The following is a 23,796-nucleotide window of genomic DNA, read 5'->3' on the forward strand; positions in this document are numbered from 1 at the left end:
CACAATTGGCTCGACCAACGAGTATCTGATTGGCTCAATTCCAGCAAGAACACAATTGGCTCGATAAGTAAGCATCTGATTGGTACAATTCCAGCAAGTACACAATTGGCTCGACCAACGAGTATCTGATTAGCTCAATCCAGGCGAGAACACAATTGGCTCGACTGATAGACATCTCATAGGCTCAGGGTTCCAACAAGCCTATAATTGGTCCAACTGGCAGATATCTGATTGGTCGAGTTCAAGTAGGTACATCATTGGCCGCACTGCTAGATATTATCACTGGTCAAAGTTCTAGCAGGTATAGGATAGGTCCAGATACAGGACATCTGGCTGGTCCCTTCCAGGAGGGGATACAATTCGTCCAAGTACGAGAACCAGATATCTTAGTGGTCAGAAGTACGCATAACATTAGGTAGGATATACTGGCAGCCTCACAAAATGTTCGCCGCAGCAAGTTCCTCAGCGGCGAATCATGAACCATCCTCAGCAATCAGCAATCAGCTACAGTACACAGTATTGCCGTGGGCACGATACGAGACTCTTGACTCTTCCGATGAGTTTCCGGCGTCGCATCCGCAAAAAGACCTTCAGCCTAGGTAGAAGCTGGGCAACGATCCATCCATACCATCCGCGGCCGCTCAGGCTCTACTCCTCCAACTCCAACTCCAACTCCATCGGCTCACTGCCATCACAAAGGACAGCGTACCGAGCCCAATACACCCCATCACTGTACGTCACGGAACAGACAGGACTATAGAAATGCACCGCAGAGTCCGAGTCGCAGGACGACGCTTGACTGCACAGAAGCAGTTCGCACCCAGGAACGAGGTACTCGAGCGCGACCGTCCCGAACGAACGGCCGTCCGGGTCCAGGATATCGATCGTGCGGTTCACCATGTTGGTGTCCACGTCGATGTAGAGCGTCACGTCTTTCTGGGCGCAGCGGGGCTGAGGTCGGCCGTGGATGAAGCCTAGTCTGGCGACTATGGTTGCGTTGGCGATCGCGCTGAAGGTGGCGGTGCACAGCGCCGCGAAGAGGGTCGTAGGTATCTTCATGGTGTGAAGTGTCTGGTAGAGATGGAAGGGAGTGGCTTCGCGATAGGACCCCTGACGGCGGCCTAGTGAGATAGAGATGAGCACCACTGGGAAGGAACCGCACGTACCAGGGTAGAAACTCGGGTTGACGTTTCAAATCCTGCTCGGAGAAATCCCAATGTGAAGAAACGCTTGTGAAGAGGTTGCGAGTCTTGGCCACAGCATACGAAGGGGAAGAAAGACCAACTTGACTTACGGTAGTGGAGGGCCTTGCCTATTATCTATAGATCCGGTCAAAGCTTAGTCGTGTCTTCACCGGGGGAGGGCTCTGTGCTGCGTTGATGATAAATTGACGATGGACGAAGAGATGCAAGGATCCGCGAAATTCGAATTTTCGACGGATATGACACGGGTGCTCGCCGAACAACGCATTTGTGGCGCATAGTGCAAGGTCAATTGACTTGGTGTAGCACGAGACACGGATGTGAGGAAGCGTCTCAGCATGGTTGACGGGTTCAAAGCATGAAGCCTCACATGTTGATAGATCCTTGGTGCCGCCTTCGTCGGCTCTTGTTCTGCATCAACGACGACTTGGCAGTTAGTGGCTCCTACAGAAGTCAGGTGTGATTATATCCGGCCGTAGCTGGGAGACGTCAATGTTTCAAGCGAGATCAAAGTCACTGCTGTAAACAACTAGTAAATTCCTTCTCTGCTAGCCAGTACTGCACATAGGAGCGAAGAATACCAGAGGAGACTCTGCATTGGATATCGATTGTGTGAAGCCCTCTTCTTCGATCCTGGAGTCGTTTAGCATGGATGGCGTCCGTTGACCGACTCAAACCCCTCACCTCATCTTCTACAGGGCGCCTGGTGAGCTCCCCTGACGATCATCGGTACATCGCAGGATGGCAATCTTTAGCGCCTGAAGCACAGTCGCGATGGATTTTCGCAGCAGTGTCCACTCCGCAACCTCTTATTTACACTTTTCACATTCTTCCGAAGTTGTTCATGCCCCTAAGGTGCAGAGAGCTCATAGCTCCGACCTCTTCCACTTGATCTTCTGTGCCTTTTCTATCACCTTGTACAGATCCGTCTTCTTGAGATCCTGGCCTGTATACTTCTGATAGTTCTCAGCGGCCAGATCAACTGCTTGCTCGTGCTTCCACACTAACACGCCAGCGGCAAGCACAAGGAGCAGCAGTAAGACGATCGTGGTGGTGGATGGTCCACGCCGGCGGTTTGGAAACGGCACTTTCTCGCCAGTGTATGCACCGTCGGGAGATTTGGGGAACCAATCCTCGGTCTGTGAGCGTTTTACATTGGGATCGATGCGTGTAGTGCGTGACATTCTGCACCTAAGGCTGCGGGAGGACTATCGGTAGGGTTGTCGGCTGGAGGTGAGTATGTCAGATATCTGCAAGGGTTTGTCGATCGAGGTTCAGCACAAGGACGATATAAGCACGGCGCCGTCTGCACAGGCAAAGAAAAGATTTCATGCAAATGTGATGCACCGTGTATGCACTTCAACAGGACAACATCCAGGAACGCAACGTCGCAACACCGGATAAGTACCAATGGGGACTTCGGGCTGACCATGGCACCTTGTCGTCGGGATCGATATAGTGCTGACTAAGAGTCTAATATTAACAGCAACCAAGCCTCTTAGCTGCGTGCGGCTGAAAGGACAAATACTGCTGATCCCGCCGATGTCGCTGGGGTAGCTGCTGTGCAAGGGGATGACTCGAAGCAGTTGAGAGAAGGTACTGATGGTACCGAGTCATGCTTCTGCTAGGCGCAGCTTTTACCTTTGCTTCAGGGCAATCCGTGCTGATGGGTCCAAAAGGAGCTGTGGTCGAGGATCGAAAGTCGTGCAGACAGGACAGCCTCAAGCAAGGTACCGCGGAGACAAGGGCTCGCCGGAGGGACGAGTCGAAGTCGGATCGATTATTGGATGCAGGAAGCGTCAATATCGGCAGCAGGAGAAAGAGTGATTTTTCCATGCCATCCGTGTTCAGTGGTTCTGTCCACAAGGCTGGATGATGACGTCAAGCCGGTTTCTCCGTCAGCCTCGTCGCGTCCGCTTTGATCCTTTTCATCGTTCGAACACCGCTGCAAGACTAATTCTACTGAGCTCTACTTACACGGAGGCTTGAAGATGCGTGTATCTCTCGGCGATGAACTTCAGACACCTCAGACAACGTGAATGCGGAAAAGTTCCCCGTACCGTCAATCCTCATGGTGATCTTCCACAAGAGTCTTCGGCGACCGATCCAAATGGCCGAGTACATGGCATGACCCCTAATATCAGGGAGTCCCATGCTAAACCACCCCAATTTTTACATTGACATCATGATGCTTGTGTGGCGACTGTAGCTTGACTGCGGCAGGTCCAGAAAGCTATTTGCGAATTCCGATATGGCCATTGGGCATCTCGGTCGATTCCAGGAACTCCTCAGGCTGTGCCCGTTCGTTTGGTGGGCCGAGACCTGGATTTGGAATGGAGGAGATATGACGATGCCTCATCACCGGTTATATAGCTCACTGACAGCTGCTCTGCCCAGGATCCGATATTCAATACTGTGCCGGTGGTGGTGAATATCAGCCAGCCAGGAAATCACAGGCAGACAACCATGGCCCAACTCATACATGACTCCTTTTTCGGCCCTCTGGTGCGGTACTTGTCGAATGGCAAGTTATTGCCACATGAAGAGACCAGAAACCCGGCTCTTTTGAGGCCATTCATCGCGGATCCGTACAACAACCCGTCAGAGAGGTCGTTACCTGAGGCGCCAGCATCTGATGCCAGTACTTCCAACCACAGCGATGGAGAGTTAGCCGAGAAAGGGAAGGATCCCCTTATTGTGGACTGGTATGGCCCGGATGATCCAGTGGTAAGGTTTCCGCCTGTACCTTTCCTGAGAGGGAAGCTAATCATTCGGAAGAATCCCCTCAACTGGTCCAACTTTACCAAATGCGCCATCACCTTTGAGTTGTGCTTTTTGACCTTGGCCGTCTACATTGGATCTTCAGTCTACACAGCTGGTGTTGTGAGTGTAAAGAAAGACTTCAACATTGCTCAGGTTCCTGCAACTCTCCCGTTGACAGTCTTCGTGCTGGGCTTTGGCCTGGGTAAGAGCGGATTCGTTGCCCCCTCGCAGTCTATGCGAGTTTTATGCTTCCTCCAACATAGGACCGATGACCTTGGCACCACTTAGCGAAGCGCCTGCGGTCGGGAGGATGCCGACATATGTCTGGTCCCTTCTTGCATATGTCTTGCTCCAGATCCCTGTCGCTCTATCGGTCAATCTCTCCATGCTTATGGTCTTCCGATTCGTCACGGGCGTTCTGGGTTCCCCGCCTCTCGCGACTGGCGGTGCGTCGATTGCGGAGATCTTCACACCACGCAAGCGAAGCCTAGCTATTGCCATCTGGGGCGTCGCAGCTGTGAGTATTGCCCTACACGCGATCGGACTCCTTCTGACATGACAGATCTTCGGTTCTGTGTTGGGGCCACTTCTCGGAGGCTTCGCAAACTGACCGGCAACGACAAATTCATGAGCGAGGGAGAGATACTGTAAAAGAACGTCACTGTCAAGAGGGTCGCCTACCTCACAATCATCCGCCCCTGGATCCTCACCTTCACTGAGCCGCTAGTCTTCCTCCTCCGCACATGGACTGCACTGATCTTTGGACTCTTGTTCATCTGGTTCACCTCATTTCCCTTCGTCTTTCAAGGTTTATATCGGTTTAATGCTGGCGAGACTGGCTTGAGCTTCCGTGACCTTCTAGTCGGAGCACTCTTGTGCGTCCCACCCTTCGTCTTGTATGACCGTGGCGTACAACGCAAGATGTTCGATGTAGGCGGCCAGATCTCGAAGCCAGAGCAGCGTCTCGTGCCGGCTATGGCCACAGCGGCGTATCACAACTTGGGCATCCCTTGGGCGAGCTCGCTACTAGGGTTTCTCGGCTTGGCTTATGTGCCTATTCCATTCTTATTCTACTTTGTGAGTATTCCTCGGTGGTGTGGCGCAGTGACTGACACGAGTGGCCAGTACGGCGAGAGGTTCCGAAATGAGAGCAAAAGAGCAAGACATACATAGGGGCCGTTGCACGGCGTCATTCAGGGCTGAAATCATGATCAAGAGGGAGGAAGAGGAAGGAGATACGTGCTCAAGAGCGGGGTGATAGACACTTTGCCACAGATCCGGGAGCAGGCCTGAGAACAACGCATTATATATAAAACCGTGACAGAAAATCCATCTGATATTATGGGCCAGACACAGGAATGATCTCGTCCACATACGTGGTTAGAAAAGTTGCAGGTAGGGTTCGGGTGCGTCCCCCTTGGCACACCGCTCGACTCGACAAGGCTGACTTCCCCGTGTTCCCAAAGGGGACTAGTCAGTCACTGTGATACACGCCCTCCTTCATCTCCTTGCTGTTCACTCGTGCATAGTAGTGCTGATCACTCGTGCATAGGAGTACTGTGCAGTTCTCAATCTCAAGCCAGGCAGGCCCCTACCAGCCGGCATCAGGCATGCTCAATCGCCAAGCCTAGCTTGGGGAGAGGACGAACCCAGCACCCCGTTCGGATCGATACTTCTCGCCAGATGCGGGGGTTCCTCCTCGATCGGGTCCGCATCCCAAACTCTTTCTCACACTTCCCCTCTCCATTGCCGCCAGATGTACCAATGATGCCCTCTATGGCCACACAGGCTAAGCCCACCATGTTCGACGGCTTCGTGTCTCTCGTGATTCCCCTCGGGCTCGATTCCTCGCTTGTCCGTCCGGCGAAGCGGAGTCCCGGGCTTTGACCGAGGGGCATATTCGCTACTATGTTTGGAGTGGTGCAATCTGGTGGTCCAGCCCCGCTCGATGCACGCGTATAAGAGGACGTGTGTCGGTTATGGTTTCAACGCCGAAGTAGACATTGGGTGACCTTTTCGGTAAGGGAACATTTGAAGACATCCTCATATCTCCATCTCAGCTTCTTCATATCGGATCAACATGGCCAAAGTCGCCGCGTCGGCCGTGCCGAACCTGAAATCCCAAATCGATGCCCTGACATCGGACCCCACGGGCGCGCCGGGCGTCGTCTTCGCCGCGGTCAACAAGGCCGGGGACATCATCTTCGAACATGCCTCTGGGAAGGTGGGCGCAGGCAAGGCCGAGGACATGACCACGGACCACATCTTCTGGATCGCCAGCTGCACCAAGATGATCACGGGCATTGCGGCGATGCAATTGGTCGAGCAGGGGAAGTTGAGCCTCGACGACGTCGACGTGGTGGAGAAGTTGGCGCCGGTACGTGTAGCGACGAGATTTTGGTGAAGGCGGAGTGGCCCCCTCTCTGCTAACACAGACGGACGTGACGACAGGAATTGAAAGCCGTGCAAGTCTGGGATCCGGCGGCGCAGAAGCTGGTCCCCAAGAAGAAGGGCATCACGTTGCGAATGCTCCTTTCACATACGGGTGAGTTGTTGCCGTGGCTGTGACTGTGCCAAGACCATTTCACGGTCTCTCGGTACATAGCTGCGTAAGGGTGTTCTGACATGCCACCACAGCCGGCTTCGGGTACGGTTTCTTCGATGACCGCCTCAACGACTGGGCCGGCCCGCTTGGCCTCGACGAGTTCTCCGGCTCCTACCACGACTATCTCTCCCAGCCACTTGTCAATCAACCAGGTGAGGTGAGTCACCCCATACAGCCCTCATATTTGTGGTTCCCGCGGTGCCCAAGTCTAACCCGATCCCCCCATTGTAATGTACTGGCCTGTCGCTACCTACATAACTCCATCTCCCTGACTCCCTGACTAACGATAAGAACCAAGGTATGGGAATACGGCATCAACATCGACTGGGCCGGCATCCTGATCGAGCGCGCCTCCGGGCTCAAACTCAACGACTACTTCCAGCAACACATCTTCGCTCCCCTCCACATCACGCACATCAACATGTTCCCCACGGACGAGATGAAGAAGAAGCTAGCCTACATGAACGCGCGCTCCCCCGTGGACGGCTCCCTCTCGCTCAACCACAACGGCCACCTGAACCGCCGGCCCCTGTACGCCAGCACGAAGGAGGAGATTGAGGGGACGTTCCACGCCGGCGGGGCGGGATGTTTCGCCCGCCCGAACCAGTACTGTCAGGTCATCGCCGCACTGTTGAACGACGGCGTGCATGCGCCGAGTGGGAATCGGATCTTGAAGAAAGAGACCGTGGATGAGATGTTTACTAATCAGGTGAGTGAGCCGCCAGGATAGAAGGCGAAGAGGTGTTGTGTTGCACCTGTTCTACGCTGACGGTCGACAGATCCCCGAGATGCCCAACTTCGGTCGTCAAGCGATTGTTCCCCCCAAACCAGAGTACAGCAACGCCCTTGCCGAACTGTACCCGGAACCGCATGACATTCCGCAAGGCTGGGGGTTGACTTTCTTCCTGCACCTGCGCGATTCGGCCGTGCACAGCGAAGGCACGGGCTGGTGGGCGGGATTGCCGAACCTGTTCTGGTGGGCCGATCGGAAGAGGGTACGTTGTCATTGCGCTGTTCCTGCCCGTTACTCGACGCGCGGGTGGAGGATCAAGTTAGAGCTCCATGCATGATAAAAGGCTCCAACGGGTGTGAGATGACCGAATTTGGCTAATTTGTCCCTGTGTAGGGCCTCGGTGGCATCATTGCCAGTCAGATTATTCCTTTCGGTGAGTCGCCCCTTGCTTCTGACTAGCTGCTGCTGCTGCGAGCATTGGAGAGCACGGCCACTCACACCACTGGATACAGGTGACCCGAAGATCCTCGGCCTCTGGGCACAAATTGAAGCCGGGTTAATCCAGAATCTTCAGTAGATGGGTTTAGTTTCCATGCAGAGACAGAGAGGTCTTGCCATATCTAGTGCCCCGGGGAGACAAGAAACGACAATTCTTAAAGGCCGGTTTCAGAGGGCGAGTGAATTCTAAGGTCTCTATATCTCCGTCAGATCTTGCCGACGCTCACGTAATCATCGTGGTTCATGGTAACGGCTCTGTACGTGGTATGGTGAATTCGTCCTGCACAAACCAGTGTGTTATTGCGACACCTTCTTTAGGACCGAAACAACCAGTATGCTTTGCTAAAGTGACATGTACACCTCGCCATACTCGCTCGCTCGTCAAGCAACGACAAATGTCAACCAGAAGACCCGCAATGTCAAAGGGCCATCAACTCAGGAGCGTCAATATCTCCAAACCCCGAAAGGATGCTGTGGACTCGCGGAATGCGAACCTTGCTGTGTAATGACTCAAACAGCGGCAAAAAGGGTTCCGCTGGCCGTCACATCACAACGCACTCCCGATCTGGCTTTTCGCCGCGATTTTTACTCTTTGATGCACGACCCCGGCTTTTCTCCCTTTTGTGCGTCTTGGATGCCTGGTGCTGCACCTGCAGGGCATTTGGCTTTGGACTGGTCTGGGGGCTATTCTGCAGGACACTCTGCTGTACTGGTTGAGGGGCCGGTGCGGCTTCCGTTGGGACCTTCTTGATGTGTACCTCATCCTGGGGAGGAATATCCGCTGGGGCTGGCAAACCCTCTCGGCTCTTTCTTTTCAGCTTCGACAGGGTTCGTCCCAAACCGCTGCCACTCTCACTTGCTTTAATCTGCGAGCGGGACTCGGTATTTGGCCTCGGCGTGCCAGTTTGGGCGCCATCACCGTTGTTCGGAACTGCCAAAGTTGCGCCAGTAGTCCCATTCGTGTACAGGGGAGGCGGCTCCTGAAAAGAGACGACACTAGTTCTCCTCGTTTCTGTAGGAGACCGTCCTCTGGGTTCTTCTCGAACTGTGACCTCAAAGCTTGGGCGCCCAGAAATGCTTCGGTTATCTGTGATAACTGAGATATCGGACACTTCGCTGACCGAAGCGTTGCGCTCGTGGACAGTGGTTAGCGTGCCCTCGCCCGATGTTATTCTTCCCGGATCTCCCTCAATAGGGACGATCTGGTAGAAAAGCAGGTAAGGTGTCTCCTCTTTCAATGCTGTCTCGATGTCGATGACGGTGATCCGGTGTGGCGCAAGGTCGTCGAATCTCATCCAAACCTTAGTTGTATGAGAATACTCACGATTAGGAGAGCCTGGCGTGGCAGTACCACGCACGAGAGCGACGTAATGTCCAGAATCCACCGACTCGCCTCGATGACAAACAACTGCCTGTAATGAGAGTTTGAAGTTGCTATTCAGGCCGGTGGTCTCTGCAATCTTATCATCCTGAATAAAATGAGGGACGGCAATCTCAACAGGAATGTCGATCCGTGTGCCTAGTCGAATCGCTCTGCCTTCGGGCGTATACGAGTATCGCTTCAGGCACAGGCCGAGGATCGGCCGTTTCGTCGAGAAATGAGCCGCTACTTGGGCGTCATTTGTCGGAGCATTGTCGGTATACCAGGCTACGCTGGGTCAGACAAAGCCGCATTAACGGAAAGGGCAACGTACGTATCAAGCTGAAGAATTGCCACGCAGGCATCATAACCTCTTTCCGCACACTTCCGGCCCGTGACCGAGCCACCGAGTCGTTCGAATCGATAAGAGCCATCGATGAATATCCACTTTCACGGCGTAAAGGTATGTAGCGCTCTTGGATAATACTAGGTGCACGAGTCCGGCCGAGGGCGGGTCGTATAGGGGATGCATAGCTGGGAGAGGCTGAGAGCGGGGTGATGGGTGACTGGTCGCCATCTAGCTCAACCGTCTCGACATGAATTGCACTGGCTTTGCGCATTGAGTTTATCGTTGATCGTCGCTCGAGGTACCGTCGAACCTCTATTCGGTTGTTGAAATAGTCTTCCAGGCACTCTTCTAACGTTATTTCCTTTCTTTCGCCCGTTGGATCCGACGGGATGGCCACTTCCAGAAGTCTCTCGTTAATGAACTTGTGATCGTCCGCTGTGTCTTCTTTGCCGGTGTGGTAGATATCCATCTTCAAGGTCAACAATGGCAGTTCGAGCTTGCCGGTAATAAATGTGAAGGCTTCTGAAGCGTCTTGCTGGTGAAGTTCCTTGGCTTCAGCCCAACCACATTCCGCCAGAGTGTCTTGCACAACCTTGGTGATGTCAGTGGTGATTAGCTTCCCCGATCGCAGGAGGTTGACCCAAAGGCGCAGGAGAAAGGCAAGCTTGTTTCGTGGTAAGTCGTCAAAGGTGTTGTAGAGCATGGCTTCGAAGCTGTCGAGGCGGGAAAACATGGAAAAGAGAGTGGCATCCAGGAAGCAGGTAACGCCTTGTCTGTTTTGAGCACCGAGCATCTTCGTATACGGATCGTATGGCCTGACAATTCCTTCCGAGGCGTCTGACATGGCAAGCAGGAGTTCATAGGCGGAATCAACGTCCCCATCCGTGGACAAAGAGCGCAGCGTCCACAAGATTTGAACATCCCTAACAAGGACTCCTTTCCCCTTTAACACACGGTCTCGTATGGTTCGGATCTGAAGTACCAGTCAGCAGGTTACGGCTGCGAGGACAACAAGGTATATCGACCTTTGGTTCCTCGACCGAGGTAGCGGGTGGAGCATTGGCGTCGAACAGGCCATAGAAGTCTTGGGCTGAGTTAGGGTTCACTGGTCGAGGGACAAGTTCGGGATTGGACTGTAAGGGCGCATAAGTCAGACATGATAGCAACCAAGGGAAGAAGCCACGGATACACGAGAAGTAGCCCGGTCTCCGGTGGAGGTACATATTGATAGGCACAAAAGTTGAATACTCGGCATGGCTTAGACGGCACAGTCTGGAGACTTGCTTGCGCGGGCATCGCGACTTCAAGGAAGAGGACTCACAGTTGAGAACTCCTTCCTGCTCAAAGGGTGTGGCAGGTGTTGATGCTCCCCGCGTCCTCTGTTGCGCTTGCCCTCGCGCTTGGAGAGGAACCTGCGCACGCCGCTCTCCATAGTGGCTCTGGGCGACCGTCCTCACTGACACTTCCTTGGATTGGAAAAGTTGAAAACACGATCAGGCGCTGGGTCTCCTCTGTTCATATCGTGGTCGTCGCCGCGTCACTTGCAGGCCGAACCGAGAGGTGGGGGTTCCCGACGAGGCGATGGCCAACTCTCTTCTCTCTACTGGGTGTCGCTTAATCCCGGAGCCTGTTAAAGACAGCGGCGACCGTTGGGCTGGAATGGGAAATGTCACCGGACTCGAGTTATATCACAAGTGCATCTGCCTAACCGAGGGGATTTACGATTGACGGGGATCTCAGCTCAGCAGTCTCGACCTCGTGGCATTTCGCCCCGCAGTGCGCGCCAACAAACAGCCCCGAGCTTCGGAGGCGACAACGCGCCAAGGCGTGACATCAACGTGGTCTGGCTGCGGCGCCAGTTGGCGAGCCTCACAGCCTCGACAACACACCGTGCTCTCTACCAGGTTGTGGAGGAGTACAAAGTCATTCGGAAGTGAGCGTTTGGAGTGTTGTTGCTGGAAAGGGAATGTTCGCTCGGAGCGTGGGAGTTGGGGGGCGAGTTCTCCGAAGCAGCACCCAAACGGCAAGAATCTGCTTTCCCAGACCAGCAGCCAGAAGGATTGTGACAAGGCGATTCTCGTCGTCTTCCTCGTCGGCATCCGCCAACAATGGCGCAGCTCCTACGGCGCATCCTCTTGCGGGAGTCGCTTCGCAACTCGACCATGTTGCACCTCGATTCGAGATTGATCCGGACAACATTCACATCCTAGACGGTCCCGCGGCATTCTACGAAACGCTGAAGGTACTTCAACCAGATCTATACATGCGATGCGAGGAGCCTGGCTAAGAAGTGCTGCAGGCCAAGATAAGGGGAGCCAAGCGACGGATATACCTGTCAACGCTGTATATTGGGAAGACTGAACACGAACTTTTTGACACCCTGAGGGAGGCACTCGAAGCCAATCCAGACCTTGAGCTTTCTATTCTGACGGACGCGCTTCGGGGCACTCGAGAAGACCCTGATCCGTCATGTGGGACTCTTCTAGCACCACTGATCACACAGTTTGGCGGCAGGGTGAAGATCTCAATGTTCCACACGCCAAACTTGAACGGGTGGAAGAAGAAATACATGCCCAAGCGCATCAATGAGGGATGGGGACTACAGCACATGAAGCTTTATGGCTTTGACGACGAGATAATGTTATCCGGGTACGAGCGACCCCTGTCTTGCTCTACATGAATGCTGACTCGAGCAGTGCCAACTTATCCGACGACTACTTCACGAACCGTCTCGACCGCTACCACCTTTTCGCCTCCAAAGAGCTCACCGACTTTTACGCTGCCATCCACGACGCAGTTTGCGATTTATCCTACCATCTCGTTCCAGCCGATGACCGTCCAGGCGGCTTCGAACTCCTGAGTCCTCATGAGAGAGGCTACCCCGACCCGTTATGGCATACCAAACGGTTCAAATCCTACGCCAAAGAAACCCTCGAGCCACTCATCCACAAAAAAGCCCGACAAAAGATGTTTCCCGTTGAGTTCACCGACCAGAAAACGTTCATCTATCCACTAGCTCAATTTGATATTCTCCTCGGCCAACCCAGAAACATCGCGTTGCTCGAGTACGAATTCGCACAGTATACCTCCACCGAGAAGCCCGCCATCACCAAGCTGTTGACCAACCTCGCCGAGGACGAACGCCTGCACAAGTCGACCTGGGCATTCACAGCAGGCTACTTCAACATCGACCCCGACATCTGCAACATGCTCATCGCCGCCGCGCCAGAAGCCCGCGACGTCCTCACCCCCGGCAAAGAAGCATATTACGATAAATCTTGCACGGTCATCACCGCATCCCCCTGGGCGAACGGTTTCTACGGCAGTCGCGGTGTAAGCGGTATGTTACCAGCTGCATACACATTGCTCTCCCGCCGCTTCCTGCGGACCGTTAGCTCTGCAGGCAAAGAAGATGTTATCCAACTGAAGGAATGGCGCAGAGGCACAGTCGGCGAGCCTGGCGGTATGACTTACCACGCCAAGGGCCTGTGGGTGACCTTGCCTCCACAGCCGAATGCGGACGGACAACTCGTCGAGGACTGCGGGCCGAGCGTCACTGTGGTTGGAAGTAGCAACTACACGAAACGAAGCTATAGTCTCGACTTGGAGATCGGAGCAATGATCTTGACTGGCGATGAAGGCCTCAAGAAGCGATTGAAGAGGGAGGTGGAGAATCTAGAGGCGGATGCCACGGTCGCAACGCAAGATACTCTGGCCAGAGTCGACCGCAGAGTTGGTTTGAAGGTAAGACTAGCGCTTTGGCTTGTTGAAGCACTAGGAGGAGCTCTGTGAGATACGGTACACTGCGCGCGAGTTTTCACGTCCCTCCGTGCCTGTCAACCCAGCCAGCTGGAAACGAGTCGCGATGAACTTGTCCAAAGCACCAGCATATGAGCGGCCGGTCCTGTCTGAGCACAGTTGTAAAATCGTCAGTGCACGACTGAGCTGCTGTGCCTTCTGACCTCTATAACGATGAGGTCGAGTGCACTGGGTGTTTCTTGGGTCAAGAGCTCGACACGCGAAAGATGCTTTTGAGAAAGTGTTCTTCGGCGTTGCAGACGCCCCGTTTCTCATAGATCGATGTATACATACTGTAAAACAGCACAATGGTAGAATCTTGGGACACCTCTGCTTTACAGGCAGGTTGGAGCACTAATTCTAGTTCACTCGGGCAAGCAAGATTCGAGGCATAGAAGAGGGAGGAAAGGGTCAGAGTCCTCGTCCCTCACAGCAAAGGGAACGATTGCTCGTCTCTCCAAACGACGCACTCACCGACATTCTGGTGCAATTTCCGTGAAAAACGTCCTCCTCGCGCATATGTGGCAGATTAGGCATCTGCAATTCGACTTTGACATGCAATTCGCCCAACGGGGCAACATGTCAACAGACGGTCGCGTCGCGACATGTGAAATTCGAAAAAAAATTATTGTTGGACTTGTTGAATTTTTTTCCGGGCTTCCACTGTGCGCTTCCAAGATTTCGCGGCGGTGAAGGCCCAATGTGTGGGTTTGTGTTAAGGGTGTCCCCTCCCAGCCACCTTGATATTGAGGACCGTTCATGCATGCGTGCCGGAGCTGGCGAACACGACAGAAAAACTTTGAAATTTCACCGACGGGGATGTCACAGTGCACAGTACACAGTAGCGGTGTATATGCCGCCATGCTGGGAGGGGGAAAGGTGCCGAAGGATGGAGGATGGGAAGGGCCGCCGAGTGGAGTGCGCGCGGGTCGAGCCTGAACAGCGGCGACTAACAGATCCTCCGCGGGTCTGCGAGCTTGGATCTAAGGGTTGTGGCGATCTCTAAAACCTACTCGTACTGTGTATTGCTGAGATACACTCACAGTAGCTCAGTGGCGAACGTCCAGTTTTGATGGTCTTCTGCAAGCCCAGAGGACGGGCCGGCAACAATGCCGCTGAGAGGACGATGATACTCCGTACCCTTGAATGACTTGATGGAGCTTGGTGGAAAGACTGCGTCGCAGACACGCCCCGAGACACAGTACACTGTACTGTGTAGGTGCAGGTGGAGCGATTCTTGGAATGCCACACCTCGGACAGATCCTCTTGCATTCGTGGATGCAGGACAGATGTTGTCGTCGCCAGGTCCAATGCTGGAACGATGTGGCTGCTAGAGAATGTTCCAGCATTGAAGATCCAAGCTCGTTGTCCTCTGTGGGACAGGCGCCAAGACGGCCAGTTAAGGACAACAACTGTCCTCGAATGGCGCCCGCGGCAGGCCGAGAGAGGACTTGCCCGTTATGCTGTTACCTTGAAGTTCCACCGAGCAGCGTTGTCGGCAGAGACAGCTGCCACAGCTGTTCGAGCAGACGCTGTTTCGTGTTCTCCTTGTCCGACTATGAGAGCCAAAAGCTCGAGCTGCGATCGAGGCTTGGTGGGGAAGTCAGAAGCCACATTTGTTGGGGGGGGAGGGGCTTCGGACTCCAGAACTCGAGCGTGCTTCGGCCCGTTGCAAGCCAAAGCAAGGGCGCCAGAGACTCAAATGTTGTGGTGGTTGGCTAAACCCAGACGATCAATGCCGCTGTCCATCATCTCGACCGCCTGAATGTACCACTTGGTGCGCGCCTATTGCGACTCCTACGCAGCGGCAAAGAAAAGAAGCCCGTTGCGCCAGCGGAGACCTTGCCCGGTCGATGAATGGACAATCGTGGCCCTTCACAAGTGGGTGGCAACTCAACCGCTCCGCTGGAGCGGTGCCAATAGTGTATACTACGTGCAGTATGCGGGTTTTCCGAGGCTGCGACTCGCGAGATGCGATGCGAAGCGGCCTTCGAGCCGTGGTCAGGAGTCGCCCAACTCCAGAACGGGAAGCGGAGGAACGGAGAAAGGCTTCCTCACGGCACGTAACGCTTATGCAGCTCTGCATATCCAAGCGTCCGCTGCTGCATTAGAGCGTCTCGACCAAGGCATTCTAAGGGCTCCAGACAGTCATGGAAAGAGACCATACAAGCAATGCGAAATTGCATTGGCTTTCACCGACATTTGGGCTCGATGTCTAACATCGAATAGCAGTCTGGTGTCGTCTTTTTGTTCACCGCACCGTCACGCTGGAAAATTTTCTGCTTGTGTACTTTGCAGCACTGCCAATTGACAGTCACAACAGATCGACATTCGGTCGAGCATTTCTCCCAAATTTATTAGCAAGATTGCTACGGAGTACGGAGTACGGAGTACCATATCGACATGAGAAATTCGACTGAAACACGACCTTGTCTTGGTAGGATTGCTCCGAAACAGCCAACGTCAGTGTTTCGATGATCGAGATTATCCCAGATGAGCACTCACAGTGCCGTCGGCCAATCAATCGCCTATCGCTCACGTGGTCTTGCTGTTCCTCGTGAGTTGCACCATTGGTGCCATTGGCTGCGTTCGTTCGGTTGCACGAGTTATGCCGATCCGATAAACAAGTCACCTTGGTTGACGGGTTCCTAATAGCTCTGTGCCAAGATTAGTATCTATGGTCAGAAGCATTCCTGTAGCGTAAGTCGAAACACTTAGAAGTTAGTCGAAAAATACCTCGTACTAGACAGAAGACTTGGTGTGTGAGAAAGCTCCGTGATCCCTTTGACTTGAATCCATTGGGGTCCCAGGAACGATACGAGTACACAGTAGACACGAAGTCACATGACCGTCAGCTTATGGGTCCACTACGTAGGACACTACGAGTACCAGTATTCCGTACCCACGACCTCATGACTTATGCTTCTGCCTTCACGGAACAAGAGAGGACTGGAAAATAGTCATGAACAGAGGCGCATGCACAAGCAACGACCGTCTCCTTCCTATGAACTTACTACACGGCATGTTACAACTACCGTTGCGGATGAACTACTTGGCGGTCATGGAGTTCAAGATTCTGCGGGGTAAAGCTGCTACACAGTCGTGACAGTACGAGTTATGCAGGAGTACAATTTACCAGGCTCAGGGGACTTTCTCACTAGGTCATGCCAGGTACTCGTACCTCGTACGTTGACTCGGCCAGGCAACTGATATCCGGAGCATCAGCCAGGTGCCATCACGATCGAACGAGAGGTTTCGGTTCTCAAGTCCGAGTGTAGGCCAATAACAGATCTTCTCGCTCTAGTCGTAAGCTACGATAGTGCAGTGCTCGTGAAGAACTGAGGACTACTAGTATCTTTGTGGAAACCTTGGGTGTTGCACGCGGCGGATATGGCCTATCACGAAAGGATTGAGCACGAGACCTCTGTGCAGTGTGGTAAGCCGGATATGGCATCCTTTACACAGTACGTGCACAATATCCTGCGGAACAGTGTCATGGTTGCTCGCACACTGTACTTGTGCACAGTATCAGCACGCAGAGATGCGACCCGTGACAGAGGCGAGGAGGCTTCGGGAACCCGTGCCCTGATGCTCCCGAGCTTCGTAATTGTTCTTTGTCGTTGTTGCAAAGTGTCCTTCTTGGTTTCTGCCTTGGTCATCGTGGTGCTGAGGTTGCGTGTCTCAGCGAGCGGCAGCGTCATTTCGCCAGGTCCATGATGGCTGTGGCGTGACTATTGGCCGAGGGCTCAAAGCGTGTCGCCGAAAGCGGGTAGGGGTGGATGCCCAGGAAGGCAGCGCCTGAGCAGGAACCACGTAACCTGTCAAAGAGCTGGAACTGGCCAAACATGGCTCCGGCGACTGATCTCCAGGGCTGAGCAAGAAGTGTGAGACAAAAAAAGAGGGATGGCGCCATGCACGCCCGATCAGCGTAAAGCTGAGCACGAGGACAGGCAGAGAAGAGACAAGAAGGTCAGCGCAGTGTGGATCACGCGCTGCCAGGAAATTGCGAGGGCTTGCCTGTGCAGAAGACACCAGTCCTGAAAGAGCTTAGCAGCTGCAGTAGTCTTCCAACCAGCGCCCTCGATATCAGGCGCAGGGACGATGCAAGCTTCCCCATCAGGCACACGCTGATTTGACGATAGCTGGCCCGACCGATTCCATTGTGTTCTCTGGCTCGGCATCATTTGTTGAGCGTTTTGCCGTTGCCTCTGCCCACCTCTACGCAGTAGGCTTAGGCTGCTCGAGGAACCACTCGCGCACTCTGCCGGCCGGCCCCAGAATTCTCAGGAACTGGTGACCGTGAGAGCGCTGTCACCGCCAACTTGGCCTGCAAGCTTCATAACCCTCACTCATCCATCCTCTCTTTGTTGTTGTACGTCCCTTACTCGATCCTCAACTCGGCCACCCTGCAATGTGAAGTCCAAAGCCACACGAGTGTTCGTTTCTCTTTCCTATAACCCTACGACCCTACCTACACATTACACCTGGCCGTGTCCCTCCTTCTCTCTTGCGTCTCGACGACGTTCCTTCCCGGCATTCCTCGCTGTCACCCAGCAGACCGACCACCCGCCCCCACTGGTTACCAGCTCCCCCCACCAACCGCAATCGACTCGTACACGACCATACTGTACCTATAATCCTAGTATACCATCGACCTGAGCTCACTCTGCCTGGCATCTGAAGGCTTTCTGAGAGCGATCCCGACGAGTCTGTTCGGATCAGTCGCCCTGGGACGGATCCCGTGACTCACTGTTGTGGTGTCATTGGGTCACGGTCGAGTCACGTTCTGCCCACCACAACAAATACGCCAGGACAAAGGAGGCACTCATCCTTTGAGCCAAGAAGATCGTACCATACAAGTCGAGTCTTCTCTGTTCCTTTCGGTCGGCCAGCTTCTTCCGTGGCAGTCTGTCGACAGGCATCAGGAGCTCGACAGCAGTGTGACACATCACTTCTCTTGCCACACCTCTATAACCTCACCTCCTTCGAGCCGACCCAGATCTCTCCTTCATCATCCCACCATTCATTCTTTGGCTCTCTTGCCGGAACCAGCCCCGACACCTCATTCGATCATGACACAATAACTTACGCTCTCTACGCCATTGCTTTTCGACTGTACAACGAGCCCAGGCTCTGCGTCAGCGATTATCGCTTTCCTTTGTTTTTATAACGATACGACCTATATCACCTCTATGAGCCTCTGACGCTGCACGACGACTAGGAGTTCCGTGGTTTCCTCTCGACCGGGCGTTTTCTACACATGATAAGCGGGGTGGTTGGAGAGTTCAAGTTGCAAGGCGGTTTTATGCTTGGTGTCCTGTTGGTTGCAGTTCCTATACTCGACGTTGTCTTTTCCGACTGAGCTCTCTCGGCTCGTACAAGCTCGACGCATCCCGTTTCCATTCCTGTCTATACTCTTGCACAAACTTCTCCTGGATCATACTGTCTGCTCAGTCACAAAAGTCAAAAGTTATCGTCTGCCATCCGCAAAAGGATAGACCGCTGCAAAGAGATCGGGAAGATTTGGAACTGCACATCAGCGATGGAGTGCATGAAGGATGATTTCCGTGCGGATGAGCTCCTTGGTGGACGTTTCCGGACCATTGCTCCTCTCAATCATGGCTCATTCGGAATGGTCTTCCTCGCCGAGGACACTCTGACTCAACAGCACGTGGCCATCAAATGCCTCACCAAGCCTTCTGCCGTATCTCAGCCTACAACTCTAAATACGGATGAAGGTGCTGAGGAACTTGCTTGCCATGCCATATTGAAGCATCACGACCACTTGGTGAATCTTGTACATCACTTTGAGACAGACGCTCATACCTTCCTGGCCTTGGAATACTGCTCTCAGGGAGATCTCTACGAAGCCATCCGCATGGACCGTGGACCTTTACAGACCGAACATGTCCGGCGTTTCATGTTGCAACTCATCAGTGCTGTACAACACATGCACGCCAATGGTCTGTACCACCGAGATATCAAGCCTGAGAATATCTTCCTGACGCAGGATGGTTCTGTCAAGCTCGGAGACTTCGGCTTGGCTACCAGGAGCCTCTGGTGTTACGAGCCCTGCGTCGGAAGTGACCGGTATATGGCTCCCGAACAATACGATCCTGCTGGCACGGGTTATTCTCCAGCGAAGGCCGATGTTTGGTCCATTGGCATCTGCTTGCTCAATGTTCTCTTCGCAAGGAACCCCTTTGTCACGCCAACGGAAGATGATGTTCTATTTGCCGACTATCGGCGCGATCGCCAATCCTTGTTCGACATCTTCCCAAACATGTCGCAGGATACGTTCGAGATTCTCTCGGTGGCCATGGCCATGGACCCTGCCAAGCGCGACTTAGCCGCGGTGAAACAAGCCGTTCTCCGAGCGGTTGCTTTTACTACAGAAGACGAATCCTTCGATGACCTCTTCTGCTCTGAAGAACGCGATGTCGTACGGGCAAGTGCCAACCGTGAGCCTTTGCGGACCCCGTCGATCCAAAGTCCTCAGCTCGATGGCGAGTCGTTCCCGTGGGCCAAGGCTCTGCATGCCAGTCCTGCTCACAAGCAGCAGCTGGCGAGCATCACGGACGTGTACGAGGAGGATCTCTTTGATTCTGACAAGAGCCTGAAGCTTGGCGAATCCTGGTACTCTGGTTCTGGCAACACACCGTCGTTGGCGTCTGTTTTCGACTCGGCTTATGGTTCGTTTATGTCGATGGCGATCAAGCGGCCTGCTGGCCGTGATCCACCTCAACCAGATCCGCTGCCCATCCCCAATTCGCTGCCTGCCCGTCCATCTCGACCTATTCCCGCCATGTCTTCCGTCTTCGGAAAGAAGGGTGACGACGCAGTGGCCAAGAGCTGGAGCGATATGTTTGAGGAAGATGAGGAAGAGTCAGAACGTGAGGCCGAGATGAAGTTTCGACGTGAGCACAACTCGCGAAGCTGGAGTCAAGATAGTCGCAAGGCTCTCCCGGTACCGCCTGGGGTGCTTGCCGAATCCAAGAGCCGTTCGTCCAGTAATGCTCGTCGTAGCCGCACGCCAAAGCCAACGTCGCCAGTGAAGGCCAGCTTCGGAGTCAACGAGAACGACCCCTTTGGATGGCGGATGCGGACCCCACGACATTCACCAAAGCAGATTCCCGCCGACAAGTGGGCTGCTCTGGGCAATAAGAGACGGAACTACCAAACCGAGCCGGAAATTCAGACCAAGAAACGAGCTATGACAACAGGATCTCGCAAGAGACCAACACCCGGGTTTGGACATGAGCATCACCACAATCCAAGCCGTCGACGGGACAGCCGAAACAAGGTTCGTCCTGCGTACTTGGAAAAAGATTGGCGTCAGCAACGCGTGATCGACTCATCCGCGGATGAGGACGATCTTGAGTGGGTTGGAGGTTGGCACAACTTCCATTTGTAATTCTTTGAGCATCACCTTCTTGTCAGCTTATTCGAACTTTCTGCGTGAACCAGGCGAGCTACAACCCCAGGGGAAGAATCTTGTGTTTTTGTTGGATGGTCAGGGGGACGACCAGAAAAAATACTCCACACCACCCTCGCTTTTGTCTCGATTGGAACCTTGACACTGATGACTTTGCAAACATGGGCTTGTTTTATTAACGAGGTGTCACGGACTGTACCAACAACATTCAAACTCCAAACATATCCCGGACATTGGCATTGGGGCTTGCGGCGGCGAGTATGGTTTCGAAGTTAGCATGATTCGACAGAGAAAGCATTATAGGATACGGAGGCGGCGACAAGCTGTTAGGCGGGGAAACGGTTCACCATTGAAAGATCGGGAGAGGCTCATCAAGGTGTTTGAAACAGGCGTGTGCTCTCTTGAATTACATCAATTCTCCCGGACGAGGACTTGACTTTGTTGGCTTGAAGAAAGCTGGGCGTGCTGGTGCCAGCGAGAGTAGCTAGATTGATACTTGTGGCCAGAAGTGGCATGTCTTCGACAATGGAGAATTTCAACCCTCTCAAATCAAGCTCATTCGGATTTCTCTTGCAGTCGTTGTGTTTGTGAACTCGGCCAAAGTTGTTGCCGTTTCGGCCATGATCCGTCCCGATGCTGAATCCTCATACCTACCTAGCCCGTCCATGAGGACCCTCGGTACCTCGCTATCCCAGCCATGGGCGTCCTCCCACTAACCCTGATCGGGACCTCACCCCTGGATAACAGATAATCTAGTTACGGCCAGGGTCGGTCGCCAGGCCGAGGCAAACCCTCACCAACCCCGACTCCAAATTCCCCAGATCAAGCATCAGCCGAAGCTACCTATATTTCTCCACATCATTCTCACCTCGTTGTTCCCTTCTTTGCAGCCGAGGACATTGCAACTTTGGGTTGAAGAGGGCTTTTTGTCGTAGATAGCCGGGCTGTTTGTTCTGTGGCTGTATATTTCCTCAACCCTCCCTCCCCCTCGATAGCACCTCTGCGACCGTCACGTTCACCTCCCTTCATCATGGCGACCCCCGCAACGCAAAACATCCCGCCTATTGCCCAGCCGTTTGTGTCGCAGCGGGCAAAGGATCTTCTGGACAAGGTACGTACCTGGTATTCTTGCACGGTTGGTTTTTTGAGCCCGCCGATGAAACCCAACGTCTCCTGCACCCACGCATCCACACTAGTCGTTCACCACGCCCTCACTGACCACTCACCTACCCACTTGTTGACTTTCCCAGGTCTACACCTTCGTGGACGAAGAATGCATCCCCGCCGATGTCGTCTACTCGTCACAGATCGGCACGGGCGACGCGCGCTGGCACGGCCACCCGTCCATCCTGGAGGAGCTCAAGAAAAAGGCGCACGCCCTGGGCATCTGGAACATGTTCCTGCCCAAGAACCACTTCAAGGACGGCCCGCAGTTCACAAACGTCGAGTACGGCCTGATGGCCGAACAGTTGGGCAAGAGCATCACCGCTAGTGAGGTACGTACCGGGTAGTGCCCCACGACGTCTGTGCCGCGGCAGGGAGCGCTTGTCGGTGTAGGACCCCTCATTGACGGTCTTGTTCCTAGGCATGCAACTGCGCGGCCCCCGACACGGGCAACATGGAAGTGATTGCCCGGTACGGCACGGCGGCGCAAAAGGACCGGTGGCTCAAGCCCCTCCTGGCGGGCCAGATCCGGTCGGGCTTCCTGATGACGGAGCCGGACATTGCGTCGTCGGACGGGTCGAACATCCAGCTCCGCATGGAGCGGCGCGGCGACCACTACGTGCTCAACGGGTCGAAATGGTGGTCGTCCGGCGCGGGCGACGACCGGTGCAAGATCTTCATCGTCATGGGCAAGACCGACCCGCAGAACCCGGACAAGTACAAGCAGCAGTCCATGATGCTGGTGCCCGCGGACACCCCCGGCATCCAAGTCCACCGCATGCTCAGCGTATACGGGTACGACGACGCGCCGCACGGCCACGGACACATCACGTTCAAGGACGTGCGCGTGCCGCTCGACGCCATCATCCTCGGCGAGGGCCGCGGCTTCGAGATCATGCAGGGCCGCCTGGGCCCGGGGCGGATCCACCACGCCATGCGCGCCATCGGCGCCGCCGAGCGGGCGCTCGAGTGGATGATCAACCGGCTCAACGACACGCGCAAGGTGCCCTTTGGCAAGCCCTTGTCCGAGCACGGCGTGCTGCTCGAGTGGGTGGCGAAAGCGCGGATCGAGATTGACGCGTCGCGCCTCATCGTGCTCAACGCCGCGATCAAAATCGACCAGAAGGACGCCAAGTTTGCCCTCCGCGAGATCGCAGAGGCCAAAGTCAAGGTGCCGCAGGTGGCGCTCGAGGTCATCGACCGTGCCATCCAGGCTCATGGAGCAATGGGGGTGTGCCAGGACACGCCGCTCGCGAGCATGTGGGCTCATTTGAGGACGTTGAGGATCGCGGACGGACCTGATGAGGGTGAGTACGCCATATCTAGCACGAAGTCCCGTTTCCTTGCATGCCTCGTACTGCTTACCCATGCGGATGTATGTTTTACTGCCTCGTACTCGTACTCCCATGCGCTTGTGTCATGTGATACGCGTGTGATATACACGACACGTGCTATTGTCATCGGCCCAGTCTTTACCATAACTGACATGCTACGCACAGCGCATCTCCACCAACTCGGCCGCCGCGAGAACAAGCAGCGCAAAGACGAGATCAAGGCCCGCATCGCCCGCCAACTGGCCAAGACGGAGCAAATCTTCCGCGACATGGGCATCGAGAAGCAAGAGCTCGGCGCCGCAAAGTTCAAGCCGAAGGCAAAGTTGTAGACAGCAGACGCAGCGTAGGGGTCCGGTCCGTGTCAGGGGGGGACGTGTGTCGAATGCGAATGTGAAGGCCAAGACCATGGCACGCATGTCCTGTGTGTGCGGCGTGCGTGCGGCGTGCATCTTGTATTTGTGCTTGCCTGCTTACTTTGGATCGACGATCGCGAAACATTCGGTGCTGCCTGCCGCCTCCCGGGATCATTCTGGACGGCCAGGGCGGCGGGGCTGC

The 23,796-nt window shown here is 54.5% G+C and overlaps 8 protein-coding genes across 8 annotated transcripts; 5 read left to right on the forward strand and 3 right to left on the reverse strand.

Annotated features, from left to right (window-relative positions):
* Window positions 1-648: 648 nt before the first annotated feature.
* On the reverse strand, window positions 649-1,059 carry A1O7_03052 (uncharacterized protein; the record flags this gene model as incomplete). The annotated part of the gene is made up of 1 exon (XM_007757078.1): window positions 649-1,059. One exon carries the CDS (start codon window positions 1,057-1,059, stop codon window positions 649-651), a length of 411 nt encoding a protein of 136 aa, XP_007755268.1.
* Window positions 1,060-2,068: 1,009 nt separating this feature from the next.
* A1O7_03053 (uncharacterized protein) lies at window positions 2,069-2,386 on the reverse strand (the record flags this gene model as incomplete). Its single annotated transcript, XM_007757079.1, has 1 exon — window positions 2,069-2,386. The coding sequence occupies one exon, from the start codon at window positions 2,384-2,386 to the stop codon at window positions 2,069-2,071; it is 318 nt and encodes a 105-aa protein (XP_007755269.1).
* A 1,282-nt stretch (window positions 2,387-3,668) lies between these two features.
* Window positions 3,669-5,138, forward strand: A1O7_03054 (uncharacterized protein; the record flags this gene model as incomplete). The annotated part of the gene is made up of 5 exons (XM_007757080.1): window positions 3,669-3,929; window positions 3,981-4,167; window positions 4,229-4,482; window positions 4,620-5,042; window positions 5,091-5,138. 5 exons carry the CDS (start codon window positions 3,669-3,671, stop codon window positions 5,136-5,138), a joined length of 1,173 nt encoding a protein of 390 aa, XP_007755270.1.
* Window positions 5,139-6,045: 907 nt separating this feature from the next.
* A1O7_03055 (beta-lactamase) lies at window positions 6,046-7,880 on the forward strand (the record flags this gene model as incomplete). Its single annotated transcript, XM_007757081.1, has 7 exons — window positions 6,046-6,342; window positions 6,417-6,510; window positions 6,603-6,727; window positions 6,869-7,279; window positions 7,350-7,565; window positions 7,697-7,736; window positions 7,816-7,880. The coding sequence occupies 7 exons, from the start codon at window positions 6,046-6,048 to the stop codon at window positions 7,878-7,880; spliced, it is 1,248 nt and encodes a 415-aa protein (XP_007755271.1).
* A 463-nt stretch (window positions 7,881-8,343) lies between these two features.
* On the reverse strand, window positions 8,344-10,733 carry A1O7_03056 (uncharacterized protein; the record flags this gene model as incomplete). Its single annotated transcript, XM_007757082.1, has 3 exons — window positions 8,344-9,449; window positions 9,496-10,483; window positions 10,536-10,733. The coding sequence occupies 3 exons, from the start codon at window positions 10,731-10,733 to the stop codon at window positions 8,344-8,346; spliced, it is 2,292 nt and encodes a 763-aa protein (XP_007755272.1).
* Window positions 10,734-11,476: 743 nt separating this feature from the next.
* Window positions 11,477-13,302, forward strand: A1O7_03057 (phosphatidylserine synthase; the record flags this gene model as incomplete). The annotated part of the gene is made up of 3 exons (XM_007757083.1): window positions 11,477-11,752; window positions 11,810-12,159; window positions 12,207-13,302. The coding sequence occupies 3 exons, from the start codon at window positions 11,477-11,479 to the stop codon at window positions 13,300-13,302; spliced, it is 1,722 nt and encodes a 573-aa protein (XP_007755273.1).
* Window positions 13,303-18,850: 5,548 nt separating this feature from the next.
* A1O7_03058 (serine/threonine protein kinase) lies at window positions 18,851-20,722 on the forward strand (the record flags this gene model as incomplete). Its single annotated transcript, XM_007757084.1, has 1 exon — window positions 18,851-20,722. The coding sequence occupies one exon, from the start codon at window positions 18,851-18,853 to the stop codon at window positions 20,720-20,722; it is 1,872 nt and encodes a 623-aa protein (XP_007755274.1).
* Window positions 20,723-21,773: 1,051 nt separating this feature from the next.
* Window positions 21,774-23,570, forward strand: A1O7_03059 (acyl-CoA dehydrogenase; the record flags this gene model as incomplete). The annotated part of the gene is made up of 4 exons (XM_007757085.1): window positions 21,774-21,854; window positions 21,994-22,239; window positions 22,329-23,214; window positions 23,407-23,570. The coding sequence occupies 4 exons, from the start codon at window positions 21,774-21,776 to the stop codon at window positions 23,568-23,570; spliced, it is 1,377 nt and encodes a 458-aa protein (XP_007755275.1).
* Between the last annotated feature and the right edge of the window lie 226 nt (window positions 23,571-23,796).

The sequence above is a fragment of the Cladophialophora yegresii genome (genome assembly GCF_000585515.1).
Source record: "Cladophialophora yegresii CBS 114405 chromosome Unknown aczIN-supercont1.2, whole genome shotgun sequence".
NCBI lineage: Eukaryota > Fungi > Ascomycota > Eurotiomycetes > Chaetothyriales > Herpotrichiellaceae > Cladophialophora > Cladophialophora yegresii.